This window comes from Arachis hypogaea, chromosome 19 (genome assembly GCF_003086295.3).
Source record: "Arachis hypogaea cultivar Tifrunner chromosome 19, arahy.Tifrunner.gnm2.J5K5, whole genome shotgun sequence".
Taxonomy (NCBI): domain Eukaryota; kingdom Viridiplantae; phylum Streptophyta; class Magnoliopsida; order Fabales; family Fabaceae; genus Arachis; species Arachis hypogaea.
This window is the reverse complement of record NC_092054.1, coordinates 2,189,899-2,211,561: the sequence shown is the minus strand read 5'-3', so window position 1 is coordinate 2,211,561 and position 21,663 is coordinate 2,189,899. Positions and strand designations below refer to the sequence as shown.

Below are 21,663 nucleotides of genomic sequence, written 5' to 3'. Positions count from 1 at the left end.
ATTTCACCTAATAAAAAATCACTGAAATAGAGCTTATACTTTTTCTTTCAGAGTTCAGAACAATACTACATGTCTCTCTTAACACAACTTGCTGAGAGTACAATTTAAGATCCTCAAACCAATTATTGATTGTATAAAAAACTATACTAGTACAAGGAATAAATAATATGCATGATTCTTGTTTGATATATATATGATAGTGGTTTTTCAATTCAGTGAAAGCATTAGAAAACAATGTCTGCATATATAATCCTTTCCTTGCAGCACACTAGGAGAAGAGATTATCATTCAACAAGAAACTAAGCCATAATCTCAGTTCTGATATAACCAAGTAATTTCGGAGAAACCAAGTTGTCTAAAGTTCAATGAAGAATTAATCATAGAAAGTAGAATCAGTTCTAATCACCACAAGAGTTTTTCAAAAGACACTAAACAAATTCATACCAAAACACACTCAAAGAATGATTCATGTTCTTTTCTTAGGCCTGCAGCCTCCTTTAAGATGTCTTCGTCGGCGCCGTCTTCTTTGATATGGCTAAATCATTCATACTACTTTCCTCTACATAAACAGAGCAAGTACACTTTACACTAATCTTTGTTACTCCTTTGCTTGCTTACTCAGCAAGTCTCATAGTAAGAACAAATGCATACTTCATGTGGATTGTCAAGAGAAGGTGCTGGCACATCCTGTAGGTGGTTAGAGGAACAATGTGAGAGACTAGAAGAATCATGGAAGCAATTAACTGAAAAAGCAAGCAATGCTTCAAGGCCTAAAATACAAAGAATTCCGCAGTACATGGCCGAAAGGGATGAGTTTAAAAGATATTATGAGCCAGAGATCATTTCAATTGGTCCAATTCATCATCTCCGAAAACAACAACTGCTTCAAGGAGAGAGGTATAAGGAAGCATGGGCAGCAATGTATCTCAAGGAGACTAATCAAAGTGCCAAGGCTTTATACTGGAGAATTCGTGAATGTATTCCGGAACTGCTGAACCAATTGGCTGAGTTCTTAGATATTGTAAAGGAAGACATACCGGGCGCCAGAGGTGAGTATGTTATGTTTGAAAAGTTACATCTCTTCATGGAGTTGTGACTGTTTAAAAGAAAGAATAGAAAATATCATTCTATAAACTATCATTTGGTATAAGGCTTGACTGTGTGATTGCAGAAATAAGTCAAGTGTTCTTCATTGTATCTTATAAGAAATTTGTTAGTAACTCATTCTGCACACCATAGTAAATTGGTGGGGGCGAATTAAGGCTAAAGGAAAGAGTTGCGCTATTCTATTCTCTAACTTTCTTATTGCAGTTTCTGTTCTATTGTTCTTATCTCCCAACTTTCAAATATTCCAAATGTTAGAGCTCACATATCTGGCATGGATGCTGGTAGTGGATGGATGTTCAGTACTTCATTTGTTGGACAATACAGATCCATATTTGTCAGATGAGAAACTCAAGATTAGCATGGGAAAGCTTATAAGGGTGCACCAGGATGTGGTTATCTTAGACAACCAAATTCCGTTCCAAGTGCTAAGGCTGTTGTGTGATGGCGAAGACAAGCAGAGGCTGGAGAGATGCCTCCAGAAATTCCTCCGAGTTTATGGTGTTGACAGGATTCTCAGGCTTAGAAAACAAAAACATACTGTCAAGATAATTGTCCAGGGGGAGGGAGATGGTCAACAAGACAATGATGATGATGATGACGACCCCATCCATCTTTTAGACTGTCTCCGGCGAGCGCTCTTAGACGAACGGCTTCTGGAAAAGGTCAAGGAATATAACCAGGATAAGAGAGCCTCCAACAACGTTCAGCTGGTGCAAGGACTGTACCAAATGCTGCACCTCAGGAAGTATAGGATTGGGACAATTCGGGAGCTCAAGGCAGCTGGGATTCATGTGAAAAAGCATTCTGGCGACTCCAATTCTTTCTACCCGTGCTTCTGCAATGGGATACTAGAACTTCCTAAGCTCACTACAGATGGTTCAACGGCTCATGTCTTCCTCAACCTAGTGGCCTATGAGATGTGTCCTGATTTCCAAAACGACTTCGAAATCAGCTCCTTTTTGGTGCTCTTGAGCTCTCTCATTGATCACCCGGAGGATGTGAGGGAGCTGAGATTGGCTGGCATAGTTATCAACCAACTTGCCAATGACAAGGAAGTGGCTGATCTCTTTAATAACATGGACATTATTATGGTGCCTGAGACACCATGGTTTGCTTCCATCAGAGACCAAATCCATTCGCATTTTGAGTCCAAACAAGCCAAGATCAGGATGCTCACTTGGATCGGAGAGGCCTATAACACATACTTTCGTTCGCCATGGACTATCATTGCCTTGTTAGCTGCCACACTTGGCCTTATTCTCACTTTTATCCAGACATGGTTTGCTCTCCATCCTAAAGCTTCATAACATCACTTATTAAGGGGAAATAAATCAATAACTAACGAAATGCCAAGAACCAAAAAGGGTATTAGCCAAAAACCAGTCAAATATCTTTGAGTGAATTCAAAATCTCTACGAGTTAATATATATGGATGTTTCTTCTACTAAGTATTAGAATGTTTTTTTTTTCATACTAAATGTTCTTTTATATATCTTTCAAATTTTTTTGTATTACAAATGTGAATGTCTCTATTTCTTTAAAAATTTTATATTTTTTTTAAAATTTTATAAATATTTAATTATTTTTGTTAAAATATAATTGGATATTTCTTTTGTTAAGTATTAGGATGTTTTTTTTTTCATATTAAATGAATGTTTTTTTATAATTAATATTGACAAATAGCAATTTTTCTCCAAATTCATTCTTCCAAGATGTAACCTAACCTCGGTACAAATATACTTGCATCATCATCAAGATCCATATTGTATTATATTAAGAAAAACACACACAATGCATGTGAGAATAGATTGGATTGGTGAGAATGAATGATGATCTCTGCGGAGAAGCCACGAACTTCCCTGAGAACGATCTTCTCGAGGCCATTAATGCCAAGCGTGGACATGAAATCCACCACGCGTTGCGCGTGGTCTATGACTTTCTGGCGCGTTAGGATGTTCAGGACGGGGTAGAAGGTGGTTGCACTGGGGCGGCAGCCTCCTGCGTTGGTACGTGCCATATATTCGATGACGTGGAGCGCGTCATCGACGCGCTGGAACTTGCAGAGGCGCGTGGTTGAGGAGGGAAGAGGAAAAGGTTATTAAACCACTCTTCCACCTTAGCCCATGACAACAATAAAGACGTCTCACGGTCCACAAATTCAGCCCAACAGAATACACAAATTAAATGATAATTTAGTCTTTATCTTATCTTATAGTTATCTTTATCTTTATCTATATCTTATCTTTATCTACTTTTATCTTTCATAGGCCAATACTCTATATATACTTAATTTTACCTTCATAGTTTACAATTCATTCAATCAACAATCAATAAAATTTCTTCATCTTTTTCTTTCACAATTCTTTTATTTTTATATTCTTTCACAATTTTATTATGGTATCAGAGTCATGGTATCCTCCTTGAGGAGGATATATAAGTTATCATCTTTTCGGTGAGAAATCACCATGCTTCTTTTTCAACTTCCTCCCACAATAAACAATCATAGATTTAGTTACATGCATCCAAGTGAAAATTCTACCACAATTTTGATTATCCCGGTTCTTTACCAGTAATTCCGTCTGCGCCTTCTTCTAGCATTTCATCTGCAACTTCTTCCAGGAGTTTCGTCAGTATTCTGTTTCAGCAGTTCAATCTGCATCTGTTCTAGCAGTTCCATCTGCACTCTTATTGCGCTCCACGCGCCTTTTTTTTTTTATCGCGCTCTACGCGCCATTTGAAGACCACTCTTATTGCGCCATACGCGCCCTCTAAAGATCAATCTTATTGCGTTTTACACGCTTATTTTTTTATTTTTTATTTTTTTATTTTTTATTTTTTTTTTCATTTTTTGAATATCGCTGCTCAAGTGCAGCGTCTCCTTTTATATTTTTGCCGTCGGCAGCTCAAGTTCCGCCGCACGCATTTTTGAAGATCGTTGCTCAAGTGCAGCATCTCCTTTAATATTTTTGACGTCGGCAGCTCAAGCTCCGCCGCACGCATCTTCCTCCGCGTCACCATGTCAGACGCGCTTTTCTCAACAATTTTATCGGAACTTATCCAAGCTGTGGATTATTGACATCTTCCATCCACCAGCTTGCGGGGGCGTATTAAACCACTCTTCCACCTTAGCCCATGACAACAATAAAGACGTCTCACGGTTCACAAATTCAGTCCAACAGAATACACAAATTAAATGATAATTTAGTCTTTATCTTATCTTATAGTTATCTTTATCTTTATCTATATCTTATCTTTATCTACTTTTATCTTTCATAGGCCAATACTCTATATATACTTAATTTTACCTTCATAGTTTACAATTCATTCAATCAACAATCAATAAAATTTCTTCATCTTTTTCTTTCACAATTCTTTTATTTTTCTATTCTTTCACAATTTTATTAAAGGTTTCGTCGGTGACGAAGTTGAAGGTGGAAAGACAAAAGTTTTTATAGATTTTAATTAGATTTACTTAATTAATTTTAAATTTTTTAAATTTTGAATTTAAAAAATTTAAAATTAATTATTAATATAAATTAATATAATTTTATTTAGTTTTTGGCTGATAACCTCTTTGTTCCATATACTTTTCCATAACTAAAATAACCTTACTTTTCATCCTTACATGAGGGAAAAAATGTTGTGGAAGATCTTTTGATTTTTGATTTTTTACTTTTGTGCGTATGATTATGAATAAACCATCACTAACATGAGTATGCGAACAATAATTTGTATTTGAATTTTATGGTGTTATGCATCTGCTGGAATATAATTTTCCTGCTTATTTCAGGATGATAAACTATCAAGTTTCTTGAAAGGTGCGATTTAAACTCCTAACACTTATTTAAGCGGACGAATGAATGGACCACACGACTAACCTAAATTAATTAACTTATATATAATTCATATTATCAACATTACGATGATCTAAATTATCTATGCGTAAAAATCTCTAACAATAAATGACTTAAACAATAAATGACTCTGCTAAAAGTAACTTATAAATAAGTTATTTTGTGTTTGGATTTTTAACTCTAGAAATACTTATTTAATAGAAATGTGATGAAAAGTAGAAGTATTATGAGAGAAGTCATTTTTTTAACTTCTCTATAAACTCCTAAATAGCTTCTTAGAAAGTTGCAATTTGGTTTTAAAAATTGCACCAAACATTAATACTACTACTTTTCATAAGTCAAAAGTTAAAAAAATTTATTTCTAAAGTTTTCCAAACGGGCCCTTACTCCAATATGCTCACTTTTTACAGAAATGTTATTAAATGTTAATTAACTATTCTAAATTTACATACAAAAATACCTAGCAGTATAAAAAGTAAAAACGCATATAAATACAGAACAAAACACATATATTAACTAATTTTTAGTATGCATATAATATTTTTAATATCAATGACAGTGATACTAAACCAATTTTGATCAAAATCAATCCTATAACAGCACATCGATACCAATCCACACTTGCAAATGCAATACTAAACGCACTCTTTGGAATTAAATAAACGCCAAATAGTCTCTACATAACCTTAAATGCTTCAATTGAGTTATTATTTCAAGATGAGAATATACTTTTATTTGTGACAGAATTTATGTTCACCGAGCAAACATTAGTACCATCTAACTAAACTAGGCAAATCATCAAGTAGGTGACAACGTATAGAATTGGCATTCATAATTATAAGGGGCATAATTATAAGGGGGGAATAAAAAGATTTGTGTATCTGAAAATTCACAGAAATAGAGCAGGTACTTTTCTTTCAGAGATCAGAACAGCACTACATGTCTCTCTTGACAAACTTGCTAAGTGCTCATGCCATATTTAAACACAATTCTTATTTCATTAGATAAACTTTTATTGAATTTTCTTTTAATAAGTTATACCATTATATTAGAAGTTCATATGCTGTAGGTCACTCACGTTCATTTGTTTTATTTAGAATATCTTTAAGACAGACAAAAGGAAAACTACAAGATGAAAACACAACTAGATAATTATATTTCTAAGTATTATTTTTATATCATAACAACAATAGTGGCCTTAACCTACAAGAGTCAACCATATTTCAGAGGTCAACATATTATAGTTTACTGCTAGAGACAAGGTGCAAGTTGCAAGCTTAAAAAAATGGCACATGAAAAAGACACATACATATATTTAAATACCTAAAAGGAATGAATATGAAATTCACCATGCCTTTAAAGAAACCACACTTAAAGAGTTAACATAATGATTTTGGTTAATTAAGAAACAGAAAATCAAAGACTTTGAGCTTGACTTAACTAGATTGCAAAACAAGTAAAGGGGTCATTCCTATTCTTTTCTTATTGCTTTCCCTTCATAAGCAAAACAGTGAACCCTATGTTCTTCATTTGTCTTCTCATATAATGGACACGGAGGAAGAACATGTTGTGCCCCCTTGGTTAGAACAAAACTGGGAACGACTAGAAGAAGTGAGGAAGAAGTTAACTGGTGGAGCAGTTAACAAAGGTTCAAGGCCTAAAATACAAAAAATTCCTCTGTACATGGCTGAAAGGATGGAGTTTAGAAGATATTATGAACCACAACTAATATCCTTTGGTCTATATCATCTATCAAAACAACAACTGCTTCAAGGGAAGCCATATAAGGATTTATGGACAGCAATGTATCTTCAGCATACTAATCAACGGGTGAGGGACTTACATTTCAGAATTCTTCGACACGATTGGAGGCCGTTGTATCAATATGTTGAATTATCCAGAGACAGTGATACCCGGGAAACGATTTCTGTATACGGCAATCCCAGAAGCAAAGATGACTTTGTTGCAGGTGTGCTGGTATTGGATGGATGTTCTGTACTTGAATTGCTGGAAAAATCAGACTGCTCAGTTGATTCAGAGCAAGAGCTAAAGATTAGCATTGACAAGCTTGTGAGGGTGCACCAAGATCTGCTTGTCATGGACAACCAAATTCCTTTCCAAGTTCTCAGGCTCTTGTGTCAGGATGAAGCCAGGCTCCAAAAATGCCTCGAAAACTTCCTTCGAGTGCACGGTATTGAGACAACACCCAAGCTTGGCAAAGGGAAACTATGTTTTGGAATGGAAAAGGAGAATAACGGCACACAAAGTGGACAACAAGAAGCGCAAGAGATTGAGGTAATTGTCCAGGGAGATGACCAACAAGACAAAGATGAAGACAAAGACGAGCCAATCCATCTTTTAGATTATCTGCGGAAGGCCTTATTGATGAGAGACTGCAACACAATCCATAAGGAGATCGTGATCAAGATCAAGAGGAGATCCCTGCACCTCAGGAAGTATCGAATTGGGACCATACGGGAGCTCAAGGCAGCCGGGATTCATGTCAGAAAACTTTCCAACAACGACTCAGTCTTCCCCAGCTTCAAAGATGGGATGCTGCAGCTTCCAGAACTCATAGTGGATGGCTCAACGGCTCATATCTTCCTCAACCTTGTAGCCTATGAGATGTGTCCTGATTTTCGAAACCACTTTGAGATCAGCTCATTTTTAGTCTTCATGAGCTCTCTCATTGATCAGCCGGAGGATGTGAAGGAACTCAGATTAGCTGGCATAATTATCAATGAACTTGCCAGTGACAAAGAAGTAGCAGATCTGTTTAATAAGATGGACAGCATTCTTGTACCTGAGACACCATTGTTCGCCCACGTTAGAGACCAGATCCATTCACATTTTGAGTCCAAAAGAGGCAGGATCACAATGTTGTCTTGGATGGGAGAGGCCTCTAACACCTTTTTTCGCTCGCCGTGGACCATCATCGCCTTGCTTGCTGCCACTCTTGGTCTTGTTCTTACATTCATCCAAACATGGTTTGCTATCCACCCTAAAGCTTCATAAGTCATAACATCACCCTTAAGAAAAAAATGTTATATTATCTTCTTACTTATCACTTTCTCTTTTTTAATATTCGGTGTGCTTGATCATGAGCTGGAATCTGCTTTTCTCATGTTTGTTGTTGTCATGTTAAAATTCATAGTCTCTAAAAATGCAAGCAGACATCAGCCATGTTGGCCCTTTTGTCAACTAAAATTCTGTCATGATTATATTCATTGAATTGCTTTACATATATATCATGAGTTTCTATTGTTTGGATTTGTATTAGTAGTTACTCCCATATTTGCCATAACTTGGTAAATTACTGAGTATGCTCCAGAATTCAAGATGCTACAAAGAAAATTTTCAAAGAATATTGACAATAGAATAGTAAACAATAAAGGTAACTGAAATGACATACATTCCAAACCGGCAACACAAAATGTCTAGCATACTACACAGACATCACTTCATCAAATTCAAATCAATACCTGCACAAGCCATAACAATCTCAATTCTCAAACACTTGACAATGGAAGAGAGAGGGAGAAACCTATTTTCAAGTAAAGCCAAATTCACATTAGACCAACTTCATCCTAACTTCACAACTTGTATTTGATATATCACCAACTTCCCTTTTTTTTTTTCTTTCCTTTATTAGAGCATCATTCACCGGTATTCTCTTTCAAGTCATGTTTTGATTCTTTTACCTCCAAGATTAAGTCTGAACCGTCATCTTCAGCCGCAGATTTTGGATCACTGTTTTCTACGGCTGGATGGCTTTTGAACAATTCACTATTCTCTATCTGAGAAATTTTGTCTTTAGATTCTCCCTTTAGCAGTTCAACGACATCAAGCATGGTAGGTCTCTTCTCGGGTTGATTTTGAGCGCATATCAGCGCAGTAAAAACAACCCTTTTAAGCTCTTCCTCCACATACTCACCGTTTAGTCGTGGATCAGCGAGTTCGCTAAATTTCCTTTCGCATACCAATGGCAGTGCCCAATCAACTATTGGCCGCTTAACTGCTGAACTAAGCTTTTCAATTGGTTTCTTGCCACTAGCAAGTTCTAGAAGGAGAATACCAAAACTGTAGACATCACAACTCTCATTTGCTTTGCCTAACATGGCGTATTCTGGGGCGAGGTATCCGAGGGTACCCTTAACTTTTGTAGTCACGTGCGTTGCACCATCAGGTATCAACTTAGCAAAACCAAAATCAGCAACCCGGGCCTGGAAATCCGAGTCTAGCAACACGTTGCTTGCCTTGATATCCCTATGGATGATATGCGGTGTTGCTTGGTGGTGAAGATATCTGAAAGTTATAACATTTAGGATTAAACAATAATATAAGGTATAACTATGTTTTTAATCCCTATAAATGTGTTATTTTTATTTTGGCCCACCTAAAATTTTTACTTTGCTCTTGGAACCTCCTTCTCTATTATTAACTTAGTTATCACTCTCATGATATCATCTAGAGTCAATGTTAAGTTGCCATATTATAAAGACTCAGAAATTCTGCAAATGTTTGTAGATATTAAGACCAAAGCTTTTGATATAATAATCAAAATTATGTTGTGACATGGACTAAAAAAAAAAAAGAGGGATCAAAACTAGGTTTTTACTCACACAATCCCCTCAGCGGATCCAATTGCAATATCCATCCGCCGTTTCCAATCAAGAAGGCATTCTGACGAGTGCGATCCATGAAGATGAGAGAGCAAACTCAGATTCGGCATATAATCATATACAATCAACCGTTCCTGCCCTTCAGCACAATAGCCACGTAGACTAAGAAGATTCCTGTGCCGAACTCTTGCCAATATTTCAACTTCAACAGCAAATTCCATGTCAGCTTTGTTGCTCCAAACTTTCAATCTCTTGACTGCAATCTGCAAGTGTACACAGATCAACATAGCAACAACTTTATAGGGATCAAAAGTCAAAACAGAATGTTAAGAACTTTTAAACGGAAAAATGGTAATATAGTTAAGATATTTCAATCAACATCTTTTTCAATAACTTGAATTCACATCCACTAGGTAAAATATTTTCATCAGAGATTCATGCATCATTGGCTCCTCAAAATGCTGATAACATTTTCTATTCTATAAATCACATTATAAAGTCAAATCAAATCCTAGAAGTGCTAAGAATCTGTGCAGGCACACAAACAAAAAATGCCTATCATTCAAGACTCATCTGGTATCATGATACAAAAGCAAGTCTAGTCACATTGAAGGATTGCTTCGATGGAAAAATAGGTTCAGCCAAAAGGGGTGTCTCAGTTTCTAAATCCATGCACTTCAAACGCTAATACAATTGAGAGGGGAAAAAATTATTCTTTGCATGTCCCTCAAAATCTGATCCTTTCATCCATGAAAGAATGATCTTTACTTACTGTGATGTAAGATTGATGCATGAAATTTTATAAAGCAAAGTCCATGGATAAAGCAACAAGTCAGACAATTAGATCATCATACATGAGATTGCTGCGAAATTACTATACGAGTAACAAATTCACAGCATGAGTTGGCAACCACAATTAACACTGCCAAACCAAGATTCACATTCACCACAATAAGAAGGCACATATTGCATGAACTTTTTGACAAAATAATAACAACAACGAGAACAACAACAACAACAATGAAAAGAATGTAGTCCTTACTTGCGATCCGTCCCAAAGTTGGCCCCAATACACACTGCCAAAGCCCCCTTCTCCAAGCTTGTTATCATAATTGAAATTATTTGTAGCAGACTGTAATTCCTTCAAAGAAAACACACGCCACGTCGCGTGTTCTTTCCCTCGTTTCTTGCTGCACAATAAGAGACTCCAACATCAATAATCCACCGAAAGAAATTATATACTCTAAGAATTCTCCGGATTAATGAAACAAGCACCTTTTGTGCCCAGAATCAGAATCAGAACATTTAATCATTGCATATATGGTCAATTCACTCATTATAGAGTAATATTCAAAAGTCAAACCTCCACTCTATTTTTTTTGCCTCTATGGATTCTGCCACAACCTAACAACATAATCTTCAATGGGTTCTTCCTACTCAAAACTATCTTTACTAATCCATGGAATCAGAAACCTAGAATCCAAAACCATCTCTAATATTAGTTTTCTTCAAACAAAGCCTTCAAGTCACAATAAGCAAAATTATGACCCTAAACAACCCCCAAAAACATAGCAGTAAGAGTTATTCATAACAATAGATTAACGAATTTAATTCTCATACCCATTTCCGCAGCATAACCAAAGAGCCATAACTCTCTCAGCACCAAAACCCAGAAAGCGAGCGAACAAAAAATCTGAACTTGAAATCGACCCAGCCAACCAATTCCAGTGTTGTTGCTGTTCCTCAATTATCAAAGCTCAAAGCTCAAAGCTCAAAGCTATCGTTATCTATTCGATGATTCGGTTCTGTGCCTAACTTGGTTTCAGTGTTGAAAGAAGGCGTTGCAGCAGAAAATAATGAGAGAGAAAGAGTGATTATGAAATACGCGTTCTTTTTTTCATCAGAAATTGATGAAAGTTTGTGAGAGAATCATGCGCTTGATTATGCAGAAGAATCTATGATGTTTGTTGTTGTTCTTCTTCTTCGTTGTGAAGCTGAATTTTTGAAGTACAGCTGTTTGCAAATTTCAAAATAACACATCTGGGACCCACTTTTATGTTTTTCAACGTCAATTTTTGCGTGATCTTTTTTTTTTTAAGAATAAATGTCCAAATTCGTTTCTTAAACTTTATTTTTAGTAAATTAAATTATTTTTTAAATTTTCATTGAATTAAATTAATGTCTCAAATTATCTAACATACATTATATTGATTCTTAGGCAATATTCCTCATAACACACTTTGACCTTATATTGATAATAATTATCACAAAAATATTGTTTTATTAAATCTCACAGTCAAATTTAATATTGCAAATTAACATGAATAAACGGACAAGATTGTCACTAGGGGTGGAAAAAGGTCAGGCGGTCTGCCAGGGGCCTGCAGCCTAGCCTGTTATAAAATAGGCACAGGCTCAGGCTATTATAAAGGCCTTATTATGTTAATAGGCCAGACCCAGGCTCACTAATTAGCCTTGCCTGGCCTGTCAGGCCTGTCTGAACCATTTAATACATAATTATATATATAAATAATTTTTTTATTATTAATAAAATAATAAAATATTTTAAATTTACTATATTTAATTATAAATAGTTTTGTATATTTTAAATACTTTAAAGTTTAAAAATTCTTATAAATATTAAATATGACATTTTATATATAAATATATTTATTAAAAAATATTTTTTTTAAATAATATTTTTATTTTTGTAAAAAAAAAATTAACAGGCCTTTTAACAGGCTTCAGGCCAGGCCAGGCTTAGTACTTTAAAAAAAGCCTATAGCAGGCTGCAGGCCAGGCTCAGGCCAATCAACTACATGACAGGCCAGGCCTGTTAAGAGCAAAGCCTGGCCTGGCCTGGCCTGTTTCCACCCCTAATTGTCACCCAAAAAAAAGAATGATATGTTAAAAAATATTTGGATTCACTAAAATTTGAGAGACGAATTTAATTAGTACACAAATTTTAAAGATTTTTTTTTCAGAAATAAAATAAAAAAATTATATTTTTTCAAACACCATTTTTAAACTTTAATTTTTTAAATACGATTTTTTTTAGAGCAAACTCGCCGCACTCTGCCGAACTCTATACAAATTATAGAGTCCGTGTGAACTTCATTCAAATTTTTTTGAATATCACGTTTTTAATCTATTTTAATATGTTATTGTCATCTCCAAATAGATCTACAAACAGTATATAGGGAGTACACAAAAATACACCGACAACAAGCATGGCTTCTTCAAAAAAATTTTTAATTATAAATTAAAAAAATAAGCCATATTTAACAATGACAACCATTATCATTATCTCCAGAATTACATAGGTACACCGAAATAAGTCATATTTAACAAAGATTTTTTAATTATAAGTTGTATTTTATTTTAAAAAAATTTAAATTACATAAATAAATTTTTTCAATATCCATATATTTTATTTGTTAATATAGTTTAAATTTTTTCTAAATTTGAAAAAAAAATTGTAATCATTTTTATATTTTGGCATATATAATTAACTTATAGGAATAGAATTAAATTTCTGTCAAATATTAAGAGTAAAATAATAGATGCAAATTAAAATGTCATAAATATTTTTAAAAAAATTCTTATAAATATTGAAGACTAAAAATATAGTTTACCTTGCCAAATTTATGGCCAAAGATCTTTGGAATAGTTGGGAGAACAGGTTGACAAATTTGTAAATTAGAGGCCACGTATGCCAAATATTGATGCTCATAAACTAATCAAGTAGTTAACAAAATACTATTGATATTATTGCCAACTTTCCACTACTAAAGGGACATAATTGTTGACAACAGCAAGTTTTGATATATTTATTGGTTAAACCATCCTTTCCTTTAGGTATGAAATTCACAGACAAAATTGCATAACGAATTTATATTAGTTAAATCCTCCTATAATATGCATGTAGAATATTGATAAGAAGTTTCTGATGATAAATAATGCCAATTGCATAATTTCAACTAAAATTTATGGGAGAATTCATAGATTTGATCTACTGTAGAATATAATAACGCTCTGCTGTATTTTTTTTTTTCTTTTTAATTTTCTACATGTATGAACAAATAATTTTGATGAGACAATGATTGGGGTGGCAACGTTTTTATTTTTAATTTCAATTAAGGTTGAAATATTTTCTATAGATTTTCATATATAAATATTTTTCTATGAATATTCAATTCGATTCATAGAAAGATCTGCTGCTAGTAGAATTGAGCATAGACTATAGAGCAGTTATATTATATTAAAAATGGTTAGAAATAAGTGTCAGAGAAATTTTTCATTTACATAAAAAATCTTTAATCATTAAGTTAAGATGTTTAATTAAAAATTTAATATTTTTGTATATATAAAAGTCAAATTTATTTAGTGATATATAAATATTAAATCACAATTTCAATATCTCATTAGATTATTGAATATTGTATTTTTTTATTACTCGTATATATTTGATCAAATAGAATTAGAATTGACATAGTATAAATCTATGAGTAAGATAAAATTAAATTTTAATAAAAAATTCAACTCGCAGATCAAACTAAAATTGAATCTAAATTATACCTATTCCGTTCATTGTCATAATATCATCTCTATACTAAATTAAAATCTTAGTTATATGATAAAATGAATTTTAATGCCAAATTTGTATAACAACCTATTGTGTTCCAGTGAAGTGCATCGCTTCCATCTAAAGAGGTAACTAATTCAAGGGCATATTTGTGCAAAAGTTTGGTAAAAAAATGTAAAAAAAAAAAGATTAAACATAGAATTTTGCTTAATTTTTCCATATACATTATAATAATACAAATATTTTGATAAAAAATAGATCAAATCTACAAACAATTTTTTAATACAAAATTAGTTTCCCAATTATAAAAAATACATTTCTTATTATTTTTAAAAATTTTAAGATAATTTTATCTTTTTAAATTTTTTGAAGATTTTTTGCTATAATTAAGCAGTTGATTAATTGAAAGTATTTTATTTTCCCTGTAGTTAAGCTTTTTCCGACAGGAGTCGTTGTCGATGCTTTTGGTCAAACTGAAATCCACATCAGCATGATGATGGAGCAACGCGCGTGAAAGCACGTGGAGTAAATAACACTCCCCTTAACACTTAATAGTTAATAGTTATATTTATATTTCTTTTTCTAGTTCTTCGCACTTTGCCACTTATATATATATATTCCAATCCAATTCTTCTCATCTTCCAACCTTTTCTCTTCCGCACTTAATCTAAACCCCCTTTCTTTTTATTCAATTTTAATCGGGCTTCGTCGTTTTGTTCTTCGAACCCTAACCCTAGAACCATTATTCGATATCTTTTTTATTCCAATCGAAATTGAAATTGGGGGTTAATTGATTTTCGGGGGAGCTGAATTACCGAGCGGGGAAACCACGATCGGAATTTTGAACGATGTCTGCTGCCGTGTGCGGAAGCAAGAGATCTTTCTTCGAAGAACTTCCCCCTTCGCCGCCACTCTCCAAGAAGCTCCGTTATTCATCACCGATTCGATTCGCTCCTCCTTCTCTCATTGATCACCTTCGAACCTTTTTCCCTCACATGGATGATCAGGTATTTATCTTTTCAATTTCATGAGTTTTCTTCCCTTTTAATGTATCCTTCTATTTTCTAATTGAGTTTTAATTTCAGGATATTTTGCTATTTCCAGTTTTTAATTTTTTTTTTAATTTATTTTGCTTCTTGGTTAAAACGTTTCCCTTCAGCTAGTGATGGTGATGCGATAATTTGAACTGCCTATCGGTTTATTTGACTTGTTTTATTAATTTTTCAAGAGAAGTGATTGCTAGATTAAGAAGAAAACTATCCTTTTTGGATTTTGAATGAGCATGAGCTGTATACTTGTGATGATCATGGGTTGATGATCTTCAAATTTTGAATATGTGATTCTGCTTTTACTTATAGGTTCTAGAGAGAGCACTTCAGGAATGTGGCAATGATCTAGATGCTGCCATCAAGAGGCTGAACGAGCTTTGCTTGGGGACTACTCATGGAAATACTGGAACTGCTGAAGAACCACAACTTGAAGTTAATGCGGATACAGGTATCATTTTCATCTGAAATTGAATGTATAGTTTATTGAATATTGAATTATTAGGGAAAGGGATTCTGCTTTTACATATCCTTGAATTTAGTTAGTTGTCAAAAAGTTTAGTGGTTAATCTTTGCAGATAAGTTGGAAGATGATGGGCTTTCTTCTGCTTCTGCTTCTGATAACTTGCCTGCAGTGGACAACCTTCCTAAAGATGGTGCAGAATGGGTTGAATTTTTCGTACGAGAAATGATGGTTGCTACTAGTGTTGATGATGCTAGAGCTCGAGCTGCTAGAATGCTGGAAGCTCTGGAGAAATCAATAAGTGCCCGTGTAAGCGCTGAAGCAACAAACGTTCAGAAGGTATTCATGATAGAACCATTCAAGCATCGTGTTTACCAAGCATTATGTTATATCTTGCATGACAGTATCTCACTTATTGAATGCCCTTAGCAAGGGACAAATAGTTTTGTACTGTATGTTATCCACTTGCTGCTATTGAAGTAGCACTTGTCAGTACTGGTCCATTTCAGGAAGAATATATAGTGGACACAGGCTGAGGACATTGGTCCTGACTTTTTTACAAATGACTTTTGTGTTGTTGTCTGTAATGTGTATATACCCATCTTAATTCAGTTACTAATGTTTGGTCATAACACTATGGGAGAGGATGAAACATGCTATGCTTAGACATGTGTTTTATGATTTTCTTTGAATAAACATACATTGCATGCTGAAGATTATGCTTATCAGTTAAAAATAACAGTAACTTTTTATATCTTATTTGGGAGGTTTAACCTGTATAATTTATCATTAGCTGTTTTCTTTTCAGGAGAATTTGTTGCTAAAGGAGCAAATTCAGGTGCTGATTAAGGAAAGAAATTCTTTCAAAAATGCGTTTAGAATCCAGCATGAGCGTTTTTCTGATTACGATGAAAAGAACCAAGAGTTGCAGCATTTGAAGCAGTTAGTATCTCAATATCAAGAACAGATCAGAACTCTTGAGGTCAGTATCAACTTTATCTCTATTTTACACTAATCTCATTATTTCATTTAAATTTCTCTTTGATAACATGCCTTTGTATATTCTAATATAACCTTGAGTTACATGGTTTTGTTGGTAGGTGAACAACTATGCTTTGGCAATGCATTTGAAGCAAGCTCAACAGAGCAACCCCTTTCCAGGGCATTTTCCTCCTGATGTCTTCTAATTGCACAATGCAAATATTAGGAATATGTCATAATAAAGCCACCAAAGTAGCTGAATTTTTTTTTGTTGGGTCTATGGTTCTGTCATTATTAGTTTCTGAGGGGGAAGGTAGGAATTGCATTCCATATGCTGTCAACCCGGCTTATAATTATAATTTGATGTTGTAAGATGTTTTCAGTTAATTCAATTATCGCGGTTTCATTACTCCATTTTGTTGTCTTTTATTTTAAGTTTGGCTTTTAATTGTTAGCACTGAGCAAGAAGCATATTTTGCTCTTAGAGCAGCTTTCTCTCCAATATTGTTCATAAATAAAACATGTTGTTTGACTGTTGAGCATTGCACTTATTCGTGCAACGTTTTCACTCGCATTTACTTAAATTCTTAGAAAATTTAAACTAAAAATCTCCATCTTGTTATTGTGGGCCAGCTCTTCGTTCAATTTAAATTTTTAAAAATTATCAAAAGAAACTAACCATAGTTATGTGCTCAATTTGTTCTTAGCTTGTAGCAGCGAATAATTGAGGCATACCATTTTAAAATTTTGCCCATTCATTGCTCTCCTGTATCTCTCTTCCTATGCAAACTTCTCTAAATCTTATTATCTATCGAATGCAAGCACCGAAAAACCTTTGCATAATATTTCACAGGCCAATGGTGATACTACAAAAAAGTTGTTCTTTACAAAATATAGAGAATTAAGTAAGATGCTTAAGGATAGATGTTTGGTTAAATTTAGTTAAAACATTAAGTTGGTAGCATTTTTCTTAAAATTGTTTCCCTCCAAATTTAAACCCAAACTCAAATATAGATAAATCCACATGCTCGAATAATGTTTTATTCATCATCAAGAACATATAGCAAACTAGAAAAAGCAAAAGATCGTCCATAATATTGTGTTGATTCTGCTTTCTAGAATTAATTCTACATTGCACTTGAGACAACTTCTTGGCTTCTCTGAAATTACTTGGTTGAAACTAGCTCCTTGACGCCAGCAGAAACGAAGCACTGAGATTATGGCTATCTTAGTTTGTTGTTGAAAGAAAGGATAACATATGCAGACACTGTTTTCTAATGCTTTCACCAACTTGTAAAGCTACTTACACAGATATCATACAAGACAATTTCTTGTAGTTTTTATAGAATGAATAACTAGTTTGAGGATCTTTAAAATTACTCTTAGCAAGCTTGTCAAGAGAGACATGTAGCGTTGTTCTCAACTCTGAAAGAAAAGTATATGCTCTATTATGTGAATTTTCATTAGGTGAAATATAAGTAACTGGAATTCTCGATAACTCTTTTTTCTCTCTCTCTTAACAGTGGAACTTTTTAAGTGTGTTTGATTTTGTATTTGCAAATCTGGATTAGTATTAATGTGATTGTAATTATAGGATTGATTTCGATCAAAATTCGTCTAGTAATAACTATAATATTATATGCACATCAAAAATATAAAATAAACTAGCAATCTTTAGATTGTCCATGATAAGCAAATCCTTGTGCAGCCTTAAAAAATTGTCCATGCTAATGTTTAGATTTCGATGCGGAGAAAGTTGTTTGTATTTTAGGCCTGGAAGCTTGCTTAACTTGTCTGGGTAATTGCTTTTCGGCTTCTTCTAGTCCCTTCAGTTCTCGTTTTAACCAAGAGGGTACCACATACTCTTATGAAAGGAGAAGAAAAGAACATGAATCATTCTTTGAGTGTGTCTTTTGGGTTGATTAGAGTTAATTCTGTTTTCTAGAATTAATTCTTCACTAGTTTGAGCTCTTGTGCGGCTTCTTGTGTGTTCTTCTTTTCTTTGCTAAGCTTGGGTGCCATCTTAATACCATGAACTTGAAGGAAGTTGAGGAGGCATTTCTCCAACCTGGCTTCATCTTTGCAGAAGAGCCTCAGCACTTGAAAAGGAATTTGGTTGTCCATGACAAGAAGATCCTGCTGCATCCGTACAAGCTTGTCAACACTAGTCCTTAGTTCTTGCTGTGGATCAACTGAGTTTCCTGATTTCTCCAACAAATGGAGTATAGAACATCCATCCACTATTAATAACCATGTGATGAACTCGTTCGTGTCTTCCACATGGGTGCAGTATTGCCATGTCTCTTCTTCATGCAGTTGACTTATTTCTTTGAGCAGTTTTGATTCACGCATTATTCTGTTAGATAGATGTTTTCTTTTTTAAAGCAGCATGTCACTTGCTTTGGATCCCTTGTCATAATTGAATAGTAATACTATTTTTTTCTAAGAACTCATTCATATAGAAAGACTTTCTTTCTCAACTACTACCTTTGTTTAATTTTAACACCATCTTCTATTCTACATTTCTGTGAATATTATAGCTTTTAACATCAAGTATGCTGGTTTCTCTATTAAGAAACTTCAGACCAACTTCAAACTCCAATCCATCTTGCTGGATACTAGTTGTTCGGGCAAATAAATCCATGATTTTTTAATACGAAGACAAATAAATCTCTAACTAAATTAAATTTCAAGTAAGTCCTTGATCAAAAGCTGAAAGGAGAGAACCAGATTCCAACTACTGCATAACAGTTTATGATTCAAGTACAGATCACACACACCTCACATACTCATATGAGTAGTGTTTTATTCATTATCAAGCAAAACATGGAAAAATAAAAAAAGATACTAAAGGAGAGAAAGGAACAAGTGATAAGTAAGAAAACAATATAACAGCTTTTTCTTTAAAAAGGATGTTATGATTTATCAAGATTTAGGGTGTATAGCAAACCATGTCTGGATGAATGTGAGAACAAGGCCAAGTGTGGCAGCCAACAAAGCAATGATGGTCCATGGCGAGCGAAAAAACGTGTTAGAGGCCTCTCCCATCCAAGACAGCATCCTGATCCTGCCTCGTTTGGACTCAAAATGTGAATGGATTTGGTCTCTGACGTCAGCGAACAATGGTGTCTCAGGCACAAGAATGCTGTCCATCTTATTAAACAGGTCGGCCACTTCCTTGTCATTGGCAAGTTCGTTGATAATTACGCCAGCCATTCTCAGCTCCTTGACATCCTCCGGTTGGTCGATGAGAGAGCTCATGAAGACTAAAAATGAGCTGATCTCGAAGTTGTTGCGAAAATCAGGACACATCTCATAGGCCACTAGGTTGAGGAATATATGAGGTGTTGAGCCATCCACTATGAGTTCTGGAAGCTGCAGCATTCCATCTTTGAAGCTGGGGTACATCGAGTTGTTGTGGGAATCTTTTGTCACACGAATCCCAGCTGCCTTGAGTTCCCGGATGGTCCCAATCCTGTACTTCCTGAGGTGCAGGGATCCCCTCTTCATCTTCTTGTGGTTGATAGCTTTGTAAAATGTGTGTTGGTCTCTCATTAAGAGGGCCTTCCTCAGATAATCAAGAAGATGGATGGGGTCCTCATCGTCATCTCCATCCACTGTTACCTTCACTTCTTCATTCTCTGTTTTCTTTCCGGGAAGCTTGGGTGCTGTCTGAATACCATGGACTTGGAGGAAGTTGCAGAGGCATTTTTGGAGCTTTTCTTGGTCCTGACACAAGAGCCTGAGTAATTGGAAAGGAAGCTGGTTGTCCAAGATAAGCAGATCCTGGTGCACCCGTACAAGCTTGTCCATGCTAATCTTTAGCTCTTGCTCTGGATCAACTGACAAGTCAGATTTTTCCAGCAATTCTAGCACACAACATCCATCCACTATCACATTATCTTTGTACAGGTGGCCATGGTCATCGTATAATTTGTCCCACATCGGTTTCAGTGACCATCCGCCCTCCCCAGTGAGTTCCCTAAATAAATCGTCAAACTTTAGGTTAGTATGCTTAAGATACATTGCTGCCCATGCTTCCTTATACAGCCATCCTTGCGATTGTTGAAACGGATCAAATGAAATGATCTGTGTCCTGTAATATCTTTGAAACTCAAGCTTTTCAGCCATGTACGCTGGAATTCGTTGTATTTTAGGCCTTGAAACTTTGTTACCTTCTCCAGTTAATTGCTTCTCCGATTCTTCTAATCTCTCACGCAGATCAATTGCCCCCCTGGTTTCCTCCGTGGACTCCATTGTTGGATGCACACTATCGAGTAGGTGGGTTGAGGTGAGAAAACAAATGACTCTGAGTGTGTTTGGTTGTTTTACAATCTAGTTAAGTCAAGCTCAAAGTCTTTGATTTTCTGTTTCTTAATTAACCAAAATCATTATGGTGTAAGTTCCCACCCACACTTTAAAACAAAAGGAAACAGAATAATAAAAAGTAGTGGCTTATAGCCATGGGTAATAAAAAGAAGAGAAAAGACAAATAGGTCATTAACCTTTTGACTTGACTTCTTGACCTTTTTAAAACTCAGACATATTAATACTTTTTCAAAACTTGGACATATTAATCACTCATATTCATTTGGACAGACCCAACAGAAAATGGGACTCGTGAGAGAGTTTATAAAATGAAACAAATTAGACCCAAAGATTGCTATGTCCAGATTTTGAAGAAGTCATAAATTTAAATGTATTTTTAAATTCTTAAGAATTTAAATGTCCACCTACCAAAAAATTAGGGATCAATTTGTTATTTTCTCCCAAAAAAAAAGTAGAGAGAGAGAGAGAAAGTGGGGAGTCCTTCTTTTGAAAAAGAAAAGAAACACAGAACGAGTGAGGGAGAAGATTAAGGGAGGCTTCTTTGAAGGCATGGTGGATTTCATATTCATTCCTCTGAGGATTTAAATATATGTATGTGTCTTTTTCATGTCATTTTTTAAGCTTGCAACTTGCAACTTGCACCTTGTCGCTAACACTATATAGCAAGTTCGATCCA

General features: G+C 34.7%; 5 protein-coding genes across 5 annotated transcripts; 3 read left to right on the top strand and 2 right to left on the bottom strand.

Moving 5' to 3' along the window:
• The first annotated feature begins 643 nt into the window (after positions 1 to 643).
• On the top strand, positions 644 to 2,414 carry LOC112775936 (UPF0481 protein At3g47200-like). The gene is made up of 2 exons (XM_025819849.1): positions 644 to 1,049; positions 1,312 to 2,414. Exons 1-2 carry the CDS (start codon positions 644 to 646, stop codon positions 2,412 to 2,414), a joined length of 1,509 nt encoding a protein of 502 aa, XP_025675634.1.
• A 4,092-nt stretch (positions 2,415 to 6,506) lies between these two features.
• LOC112775935 (UPF0481 protein At3g47200-like) lies at positions 6,507 to 7,976 on the top strand. The gene has a single exon (XM_025819848.1). The coding sequence runs from the start codon at positions 6,507 to 6,509 to the stop codon at positions 7,974 to 7,976; it is 1,470 nt and encodes a 489-aa protein (XP_025675633.1).
• Positions 7,977 to 8,315: 339 nt separating this feature from the next.
• LOC112776170 (PTI1-like tyrosine-protein kinase At3g15890) lies at positions 8,316 to 11,653 on the bottom strand. Its single transcript, XM_025820208.3, has 4 exons — positions 11,204 to 11,653; positions 10,626 to 10,773; positions 9,584 to 9,846; positions 8,316 to 9,266 (listed from the first exon to the last, which is right to left on the bottom strand). The coding sequence occupies exons 1-4, from the start codon at positions 11,230 to 11,232 to the stop codon at positions 8,618 to 8,620; spliced, it is 1,089 nt and encodes a 362-aa protein (XP_025675993.1). The 5' UTR covers positions 11,233 to 11,653; the 3' UTR covers positions 8,316 to 8,617.
• Positions 11,654 to 14,728: 3,075 nt separating this feature from the next.
• LOC112776680 (uncharacterized) lies at positions 14,729 to 17,072 on the top strand. Its single transcript, XM_025820908.2, has 5 exons — positions 14,729 to 15,175; positions 15,527 to 15,665; positions 15,793 to 16,016; positions 16,486 to 16,659; positions 16,778 to 17,072. Exons 1-5 carry the CDS (start codon positions 15,017 to 15,019, stop codon positions 16,862 to 16,864), a joined length of 783 nt encoding a protein of 260 aa, XP_025676693.1. The 5' UTR covers positions 14,729 to 15,016; the 3' UTR covers positions 16,865 to 17,072.
• A 2,511-nt stretch (positions 17,073 to 19,583) lies between these two features.
• Positions 19,584 to 20,915, bottom strand: LOC112775933 (UPF0481 protein At3g47200). The gene has a single exon (XM_025819847.1). The coding sequence runs from the start codon at positions 20,913 to 20,915 to the stop codon at positions 19,584 to 19,586; it is 1,332 nt and encodes a 443-aa protein (XP_025675632.1).
• Between the last annotated feature and the right edge of the window lie 748 nt (positions 20,916 to 21,663).

Coding starts and splice junctions, on each gene's coding strand:
- LOC112776680 (XM_025820908.2), top strand. CDS start 15,017: ATGTCTGCTGCCGTGTGCGGAAGCAAGAGATCTTTCTTCGAAGAACTT. Junction 15,666..15,792: donor TGAAGTTAATGCGGATACAG/GTATCATTTTCA, acceptor TAATCTTTGCAG/ATAAGTTGGAAGATGATGGG. Junction 16,017..16,485: donor AAGCAACAAACGTTCAGAAG/GTATTCATGATA, acceptor TTTTCTTTTCAG/GAGAATTTGTTGCTAAAGGA.
- LOC112775936 (XM_025819849.1), top strand. CDS start 644: ATGCATACTTCATGTGGATTGTCAAGAGAAGGTGCTGGCACATCCTGT. Junction 1,050..1,311: donor AGACATACCGGGCGCCAGAG/GTGAGTATGTTA, acceptor TTCTTATTGCAG/TTTCTGTTCTATTGTTCTTA.
- LOC112775933 (XM_025819847.1), bottom strand. CDS start 20,915: ATGGAGTCCACGGAGGAAACCAGGGGGGCAATTGATCTGCGTGAGAGA.
- LOC112775935 (XM_025819848.1), top strand. CDS start 6,507: ATGGACACGGAGGAAGAACATGTTGTGCCCCCTTGGTTAGAACAAAAC.
- LOC112776170 (XM_025820208.3), bottom strand. CDS start 11,232: ATGGCTCTTTGGTTATGCTGCGGAAATGG. Junction 9,847..10,625: donor AACTTTGGGACGGATCGCAA/GTAAGGACTACA, acceptor GTACACTTGCAG/ATTGCAGTCAAGAGATTGAA. Junction 9,267..9,583: donor GGATCCGCTGAGGGGATTGT/GTGAGTAAAAAC, acceptor TATAACTTTCAG/ATATCTTCACCACCAAGCAA.